This window comes from Haliotis cracherodii, unplaced genomic scaffold (genome assembly GCF_022045235.1).
Source record: "Haliotis cracherodii isolate W230 unplaced genomic scaffold, xgHalCrac1.p SCAF_11, whole genome shotgun sequence".
NCBI classification, from domain to species: domain Eukaryota; kingdom Metazoa; phylum Mollusca; class Gastropoda; order Lepetellida; family Haliotidae; genus Haliotis; species Haliotis cracherodii.
The window spans coordinates 35,507,135-35,518,080 of NW_027266266.1; the positions used below are offsets into that span (position 1 = coordinate 35,507,135).

The 10,946-nt window shown below is 43.7% G+C and overlaps 1 protein-coding gene across 1 annotated transcript; it reads right to left on the reverse strand.

The window, feature by feature from the left end:
• Positions 1–584: 584 nt before the first annotated feature.
• LOC139455042 (collagen alpha-2(I) chain-like) lies at positions 585–2,071 on the reverse strand. Its single transcript, XM_071236627.1, has 3 exons — positions 2,011–2,071; positions 1,016–1,869; positions 585–593 (listed from the first exon to the last, which is right to left on the reverse strand). Exons 1-3 carry the CDS (start codon positions 2,069–2,071, stop codon positions 585–587), a joined length of 924 nt encoding a protein of 307 aa, XP_071092728.1.
• Between the last annotated feature and the right edge of the window lie 8,875 nt (positions 2,072–10,946).

Consider the following 10,946-nt stretch of genomic DNA (forward strand, 5'->3'; position numbering starts at 1 on the left):
AACCTCCCTATGAATATTCAACTTTCAACTTGATTGTGTAACCGCCTTCGTGAGAGCGGAAGGTCAGGGGTTCAATTCCCGGCCGCGTCATACCAAAACACGTTCTTGTCTTGACGTAGCTTGTTGTTACCCTGCCTGGTGCTCGGCATTAAGGGAATAACACAAGGACTGGTCGGCTCGGCATTAAGGGAATAACACAAGGACTGGTCGGCTCGGAGTCAGTATACTGTGTCTGAGTGGGGTATTCATGTTGAACTGCGGCATAGTATCTCACTGGATAGCACTATACAATCGTTCATTAGTCCGGACTAGTACAAGCAACCCTACACACACACACGCGTGCATGCACGTCACTATTTTAGTGTTAATAATCTTGGGCGCGACGTTAAACCCCATTTCATCTGATCACCTGATCACATTGATTGAGTGCAAGTTCATGGTTTAAAAGAGGAGAGATTTTAGATCTCAAAACCCCTTCGGTTTATCTGCTAAATAAAACATATACAACATTGAGATTCGTAGTTTCTTTGATTTATTCAAAACACACAGACAAACAGGCTCATGATGGAGTGGAGAACCCAGCGCTATCCAGCCTGCAAAGAGAAGCACATCACCATATAGTTCCCTGAATAGATCAAGATGATTAAACAATTGGCAATTTGCGTAATGAGTTATTTCAAGCCAACTCAAAAGAAACATTAGGGTTTCTAGATATTGAAAAGAGTGTGTTAAATGACTTTTGAAAAAAGTGCAGGTTACTGCGTTGCAATACCACCGTGAACAATATATCAGTTATGTCTGGGGGAGTCAAACGGAGTACTCACTGGCTTTACCAGTTGGTGGAAACCCGCGAGCACGGGCATGGTGTTTACAAACCATAGATAACAATCCGAGTTAATTTGGGATATTGACCAACATTGGAAAGGCACGCGACTCTGACACATCTACAGTACGGCGATTTGAACGTGTGTGGATTACATTCAAAAGGGTGTGTAGTAAATTATTGACGACATACCAGGACAGTCAAACAGAAGTTCCTTAGCCAGTTGTCTACGCCGATTCCGCCGATGAGGAGCATACAGAAGGGATTCAGTTCCGCTCCTTCAGTACCAGTTACTCCCGTCTCGCCTGTACTGCCGATCACGGTATTAGAGACCCCTTGTGGGCCAGTGAAACCTGCAACTCCGGTACCCCCATTATCCCCAACAGCGCCAGTATCCCCCATGTTTCCGATATCACCATTACCTCCAATAATACCTCTATTCCCAACACCACCCGTGACCCCCGGGGCTCCATTGCCTCCACCCATGCCCGTGGATCCAGTGTCTCCAGTGTCTCCAGTGTATCCGGTGTATCCGGTGTAGCCTTGTACCCCTGTTGTCCCGGTGTCTCCAGTATTGCCTGTGGAGCCAGTAATACCAGTACTTCCAGTGTTTCCAGTATAGCCTGTAAAGCCATCCTTGCCCTGTACCCCCATAATCCCCATTGTTCCTTTCTGGCCCATCGCGCCAGTATCGCCAGTGTCACCGATGTTTCCCGTATATCCTGTGTATCCCGTATAGCCGGTGCCGCCCGTGTAACCAATCATTCCGACAGGGCCCTGTGATCCAGTGTTCCCCTGTGGTCCAGTATCTCCTGATACCCCTCCGGTACCCTCAACTCCTCTAGGTCCTGAAATGCCTTGTGTGCCTGTCGACCCTTGTGGACCCGTTGACCCTGTAAACCCAGTGTAGCCCTTGGGCCCTTGTGCACCTGTTGGGCCCATGTCCCCCGTCGGACCGGTCACCCCCTGCGTTCCTGTAATGCCCTTAACGCCAATGGTGCCGGTTGCTCCTCTAGGTCCTGTTGGACCTGTCCGACCAGTAGGACCTGCCAAACGAAACACAAATTTCACAAATAATCACACACTGCAAAAAAATACAAACAGTGGACGCACACACTAAAATAAAGATACGTATAGTAAGTGAATTGATGGAAAATACAATCGTTAAGTAAAATGACAAGAAATACCTTTCGAGTGACCAGCGGCCAGTGCAAGTACAGTGAGGAGAACGATGCTGCTTGTCCACATGTCTGAATGCCTAAGAGCCCGATCTGGGTACTGTTCTGAACAAAGCCAAATCACCACCCATATATACGATATGAGGTGTCCAATTTTATCAGGTATTGTCAGTTAAGTGATAACATCTGTGCATGTGACATCGTTCCTCCGCCTTCTTCTACAACAGCTGTTACAGCTTCTCGGGGACAGGCAGTGGTCTGAGATCTGCCAGCTGACCAACATCAAACAAACATAATAAAACAAACGATGTTTGGACACCAGTAACACATACAGAATTAACAAATAGCGCAGTACATTCCAAAACATTCAATCTCGTTCCCAGTAATCCAATTCAAGAAAACACAATCCATATTCAGAAACATTCCGCGAAGGGAAAGCATAGACATTTTGGAATCAGAAGTCAGTTGTCTGATCAAAAGTTGAAATGATATTCCAATTAATGTTTTTTTCCAAACATTTTCTTCTAGTTACTTGCAGAGGTGTATTCAAAATAATTTTCGCTTCTCAACTGCTAGATTATTGGTTACATCCCTCACTTTTTATCGGGAAAAGTAAAGGTGATTCCTCCCATGGCTACACATTGTAAAGACGCTTCGTGGAGTTAACCACAAAGGCGTAGATGGTATGCTTCTAAATGCACTCAACAGTATAAACATTATTATAGCTAAAAAGGATAGAATTATCATTAAACCACCCGCACGTTATCAGAAATGAGCGCGCCGCTGTAACTTGATAATTCCCTCATAGTGCTTGCATATAAGCCTGTTGTTAGGTGACTGTGATAGGGGTAGAGAAAGTGACGTCACGTTTTATAGTGACGTCATCTGTTTTTTTCTGTGACGTTTCCATATTTGTAAACGTGGGTCAGTGACATTCATGTTGATTGCAGTAAATGTTTCAAAACCGACAGTGTTGTTTCTTTTTATTTGATAACAAATTCCATCCATTTTAGCTATAATAACGGTCACGCTATTTTTCAGGGCATTATCATTTGCAGAAGCCCTCGGTCTTTTCAACTGCCCTCCTTCGTCGGGCAGTTAATGGAAAACCTCGAGCTTCTGCAAATGATAATGCCCTGAAAAATAGCGTTACCCTTATAATAATTATCAATGACAAACAATATATTTTGCCCACGTTGCTGACAACCTTCCACATATGTGTGTACTTGCTATTCCAAATACAGTGACATAGTGTTAATCCTGACGGCATCGTTCCATGTGCAATTAGAATTTTCTGATTAAAACATAATTACAGTGATCAATGACCAGTGCATGTAATTAACTGGTATCGGCAGTGACCGCCCGGATAGTGGCGCCTCCCTGTTATAACGGGGTCCGGACTAGTGAGGTTGCATTGTACCAGTTGTGTAGGTTTTTCAATACCGGGTTTGCTGCAACAGGGGAGTGCAAACGGTTATTTTCTTAAATACTATAGTATAGACACGTGAGTGGCTTTAAGCAGTCAGTCAGATTTGCTGCCCTGGCTGTGTATGAGTGAGTGACTATGGATATCGTGTTACTTATATTACGGCTTGTCCTCTAAATCACGAGAAAGGTCCAGTTTAAAAGTAGACGTAGACGTAGTCGTATATCACACTGCTAAAATAAACACGATGAAGTTCAAACATGAGTTCAAACAAACATGAGTTCAAAACGGAGGCGAATTTGGGACTCTAACAAAAGACCCTGGAGCTTGTTGGCAAAATAAGGTGGAGAGACAAGAACTTCATTAAAGTTGTTCGTCGGAATAGATGCATTTCCATTTTCAGAATGTGTAAAGATTAAGGGATGATTTTGTGACAGGTCATGCATGATCCTATAGGGCTACTTTAGCTACTCCCCGTGTAGGTCCGACCCAGAGTTGGTCTGCAGCAACCCATGCTTCCCGTAAGAGACGACTTGGCTTGTCGTAAGAGGCGACTGACGGGATCGGTGGCTTGGTTGATACATGTATGTCATCGTATCCTAATCGCGTGGATCGATGCACTTGATGTCAATCACTGGATTGTCTGTCCCAGACTCGATTATTTACAGACCGCCGTCATATAGCTGGAATATTGCTGAGTGCGGCGTTAAACAAAAAAACCCAACAACCCGCAAAAACAAAGCAAACCAAACAAACAAACTACTTCAGCTTCAAGCATTAAATTGTTTGCACATTCAACATATGTTTATTAACTGTCCGCCAAGTCCCATTCCACCCCGGGTCAGAGGTCATGATCAGTTGGTATTCACGGTTTGGGTGAGTTCAGTTTGTTACCATCTGGTTTCACGGGATGCTATCAGTGACATGCTTCGCACTCTCAACGTGGAAGGTGACATTTCTTAGATAGCAGCATTGATTAAAATATGTAATAAACTAACAATTAATAAGGGTTGGGATCAATTAATCTTCAGCTATCTATCTCTATTTTTCACCGATCAATCAGTCTGGATAACACGTTTAATCGTGCATGTAGAAACGCTTGTCGGTGGATTAATTTACGTGTACATGTGAACATATTTGTTCAGAAACTTTCCGCGACTTTGAACCTCCTTCCTATTTTAAGCTGACACAGCCTGGAAACTGAAATATTTTCTGTAAGTGGAACCAATGCCCCGACACAAAACACATGGATCGATGCACTTGATGTCAATCACTGGATTGCATGGTCCAGATTCGATTATTTACAGACCGCGGTCACATTGCTGGAATATTGCTGAGCGCGGCGTTAAGGGCGCCAACTTGACTTTGACTAACCAACACTGCATGCCAAACACTTATCACCTCGTCTATTGTAAGATTGTCATTTGTTAAACGTATGGGAGTATGTACTGCAATGAAAGAAAGATAATTTATGGGATTAAAAACCCGTAAACATTCTGGACTTATCACTGCGTAAGAAGACTTTTAATGATGAAAGTCTTTCTTTCTTCATCTCATTTCTAAATTTCGACTTTCGACAAAATGGGACCGTATTCTACTAATCAGTCGGGTTCCTATGTTGCGGTTTCATATGACGTTATTCATTGTACCATGTGGGCAGAACTCTCCATATTTTCAGGAGTTCTTAGCCACAGTGCCTTTACATACTTCAAATAAGGCAAATGCACTCCTAAAACTGAAGTGGCACCAAGCCATCCTTAAACTGTAAAAACACGCATCAACAGAGGAAAACAGGGACAGATCGAGAGGCACACGGAGAAACAGACATTGGATACACAGAGACACTGATACACGGAGAAACAGACATTGACCACACAGAGACACTGACACACGGAGAAACAGGCATTGACCACACAGAGACACTGACACACGGAGAAACAGGCATTGACCACACAGAGACACTGACACACGGAGAAACAGGCATTGACCACACAGAGACACTGACACACGGAGAAACAGGCATTGACCACACAGAGACACTGACACACGGAGAAACAGGCATTGACCACACAGAGACACTGACACACGGGGAAACAGGCATTGACCACACAGAGACACTGACACACGGAGAAACAGATATTGAATACACAGAGACACTGACACACGGAGAAACAGACATTGACCACACAGAGACACTGACACACCGAGAAACAGACATTGGATACACAGAGACACTGACACACGGAGAAACAGACATTGGATACAATGAGACACTGACACACCGAGAAACAGACATTGAATACACAGAGACACTGACACACGGAGAAACAGACATTGGATACACAGAGACTCTGACACACGGGGAAACAGATATTGGATACACAAAGACGCTGAGACACGGAGAAACAGACATTGACCACACAGAGACACTGACACACGGAGAAACAGGCATTGACCACACAGAGACACTGACACACGGAGAAACAGGCATTGACCACACAGAGACACTGACACACGGAGAAACGGGCATTGACCACACAGAGACACTGACACACGGAGAAACAGACATTGGATACACAGAGACACTGACACACCGAGAGACAGACATTGAATACAGTGAGACACTGACACACGGAGAAACAGATATTGAATACACAGAGACACTGACACACGGAGAAACAGATATTGAATACACAGAAACACTGACACAAGGAGAAACAGACATTGGATACACAGAGACTCTGACACACGGAGAAACAGATATTGAATACACAGAGACACTGACACACGGAGAAACAGATATTGAATACACAGAGACACTGACACACGGAGAAACAGACATTGGATACAGTGAGACACTGACACACGGAGAAACAGATATTGAATACACAGAGACACTGACACACGGAGAAAGAGATATTGAATACACAGAGACACTGACACACGGAGAAACAGATATTGAATACACAGAGACACTGAGACACGGAGAAACAGATATTGAATACACAGAGACACTGACACACGGAGAAACAGACATTGGATACACAGAGACACTGAGACACGGAGAAACAGATATTGGATACAGTGAGACATTGACACACGGAGAAACAGACATTGGATACAGTGAGACACTGACACACGGAGAAACAGATATTGAATACACAGAGACACTGACACACGGAGAAACAGATATTGGATACAGTGAGACACTGACACACCGAGAGACAGATATTGGATACAGTGAGACACTGGCACACAGAGAGACAGACATTGGATACACAGAGACACTGACATACGGAGAAACAGACATTGGATACACAGAGACACTGACACACGGAGAAACAGGCATTGAATACACAGAGACATTGACACACGGAGAAACAGACATTTGATACACAGAGACACTGACACACGGAGAAACAGACATTGGATACAGTGAGACACTGACACACGGAGATACAGACATTGACCACACAGAGACACTGACACACGGAGAAACAGGCATTGACCACACAGAGACACTAACACACGGAGAAACAGGCATTGACCACACAGAGACACTGACACACCGAGAAACAGACATTGGATTCACAGAGACACTGACACACAGAGAGACAGATATTGAATACAGTGAGACACTGACACACGGAGAAACAGATATTGAATACACAGAGACACTGACACACGGAGAAACAGGCATTGAATACACAGAGACACTGACACACGGAGAAACAGATATTGGATACACAGAGACACTGACACACGGAGAAACAGATATTGAATACACAGAGACACTGACACACGGAGAAACAGATATTGAATACACAGAGACACTGACACACGGAGAAACAGATATTGAATACACAGAGACACTGACACACGGAGAAACAGATATTGAATACACAGAGACACTGACACACGGAGAAACAGACATTGGATACAGTGAGACACTGACACACGGAGAAACAGATATTGAATACACAGAGACACTGACACACGGAGAAACAGATATTGAATACACAGAGACACTGACACACGGAGAAACAGATATTGAATACACAGAGACACTTACACACGGAGAAACAGATATTGAATACACAGAGACACTGACACACGGAGAAACAGACATTAGATACACAGAGACACTGAGACACGGAGAAACAGATATTGAATACACAGAGACACTGACACACGGAGAAACAGATATTGAATACACAGAGACACTGACACACGGAGAAACAGATATTGGATACACAGAGACACTTACACACGGAGAAACAGATATTGAATACACAGAGACACTGACACACGGAGAAACAGACATTGGATACAGTAAGACACTGACACACGGAGAAACAGATATTGAATACACAGAGACACTGACACACGGAGAAACAGATATTGAATACACAGAGACACTGACACACGGAGAAAGAGATATTGAATACACAGAGACACTGACACACGGAGAAACAGGCATTGAATACACAGAGACATTGACACACGGAGAAACAGACATTTGATACACAGAGACACTGAAACACGGAGAAACAGACATTGGATACAGTGAGACACTGACACACGGAGATACAGACATTGACCACACAGAGACACTGACACACGGAGAAACACGCATTGACCACACAGAGACACTGACACACGGAGAAACAGGCATTGACCACACAGAGACACTGACACACGGAGAAACAGACATTGGACTCACAGAGACACTGACACACAGAGAGACAGATATTGAATACAGTGAGACACTGACACACGGAGAAACAGATATTGAATACACAGAGACACTGACACACGGAGAAACAGATATTGAATACACAGAGACACTGACACACGGAGAAACAGATATTGGATACACAGAGACACTGACACACGGAGAAACAGATATTGAATACACAGAGACACTGACACACGGAGAAACAGATATTGAATACACAGAGACACTGAGACACGGAGAAACAGATATTGAATACACAGAGACACTGACACACGGAGAAACAGATATTGAATACACAGAGACACTGACACACGGAGAAACAGATATTGGATACACAGAGACACTGACACACGGAGAAACAGATATTGAATACAGTGAGACACTGACACACGGAGAAACAGACATTGGATACAGTGAGACACTGACACACGGAGAAACAGATATTGAATACACAGAGACACTGACACACGGAGAAAGAGATATTGAATACACAGAGACACTGACACACGGAGAAACAGATATTGAATACACAGAGACACTGACACACGGAGAAACAGATATTGAATACACAGAGACACTGACACACGGAGAAACAGACATTAGATACACAGAGACACTGAGACACGGAGAAACAGATATTGAATACACAGAGACACTGACACACGGAGAAACAGACATTGGATACAGTGAGACACTGACACACGGAGAAACAGATATTGAATACACAGAGACACTGACACACGGAGAAACAGATATTGAATACACAGAAACACTGACACAAGGAGAAACAGACATTGGATACACAGAGACTCTGACACACGGAGAAACAGATATTGAATACACAGAGACACTGACACACGGAGAAACAGATATTGAATACACAGAGACACTGACACACGGAGAAACAGACATTGGATACACAGAGACACTGACACACGGAGAAACAGATATTGAATACACAGAGACACTGACACACGGAGAAAGAGATATTGAATACACAGAGACACTGACACACGGAGAAACAGATATTGAATACACAGAGACACTGACACACGGAGAAACAGATATTGAATACACAGAGACACTGACACACGGAGAAACAGACATTGGATACACAGAGACACTGAGACACGGAGAAACAGATATTGGATACAGTGAGACATTGACACACGGAGAAACAGACATTGGATACAGTGAGACACTGACACACGGAGAAACAGATATTGAATACACAGAGACACTGACACACGGAGAAACAGATATTGGATACAGTGAGACACTGACACACCGAGAGACAGATATTGGATACAGTGAGACACTGGCACACAGAGAGACAGACATTGGATACACAGAGACACTGACATACGGAGAAACAGACATTGGATACACAGAGACACTGACACACGGAGAAACAGGCATTGAATACACAGAGACATTGACACACGGAGAAACAGACATTTGATACACAGAGACACTGACACACGGAGAAACAGACATTGGATTCAGTGAGACACTGACACACGGAGATACAGACATTGACCACACAGAGACACTGACATACGGAGAAACAGGCATTGACCACACAGAGACACTAACACACGGAGAAACAGGCATTGACCACACAGAGACACTGACACACCGAGAAACAGACATTGGATTCACAGAGACACTGACACACAGAGAGACAGATATTGAATACAGTGAGACACTGACACACGGAGAAACAGATATTGAATACACAGAGACACTGACACACGGAGAAACAGGCATTGGATACACAGAGACACTGACACACGGAGAAACAGATATTGGATACACAGAGACACTGACACACGGAGAAACAGATATTGAATACACAGAGACACTGACACACGGAGAAACAGATATTGAATACACAGAGACACTGACACACGGAGAAACAGATATTGAATACACAGAGACACTGAGACACGGAGAAACAGATATTGAATACACAGAGACACTGAGACACGGAGAAACAGATATTGAATACACAGAGACACTGACACACGGAGAAACAGATATTGGATACACAGAGACACTGACACACGGAGAAACAGATATTGAATACACAGAGACACTGACACACGGAGAAACAGACATTGGATACAGTGAGACACTGACACACGGAGAAACAGATATTGAATACACAGAGACATTGACACACGGAGAAAGAGATATTGAATACACAGAGACACTGACACACGGAGAAACAGATATTGAATACACAGAGACACTGACACACGGAGAAACAGATATTGAATACACAGAGACACTGACACACGGAGAAACAGACATTAGATACACAGAGACACTGAGACACGGAGAAACAGATATTGAATACACAGAGACACTGACACACGGAGAAACAGACATTGGATACAGTGAGACACTGACACACGGAGAAACAGATATTGAATACACAGAGACACTGACACACGGAGAAACAGATATTGAATACACAGAGACACTGACACACGGAGAAACAGATATTGAATACACAGAGACACTGACACACGGAGAAACAGATATTGAATACACAGAGACACTGACATACGGAGAAACAGACATTAGATACACAGAGACACTGAGACACGGAGAAACAGATATTGAATACACAGAGACACTGAGACACGGAGAAACAGATATTGAATACACAGAGACACTGACACACGGAGAAACAGATATTGAATACACAGAGACACTGACACACAGAGAAACAGATATTGAATACACAGAGACACTGACACACGGAGAAACAGA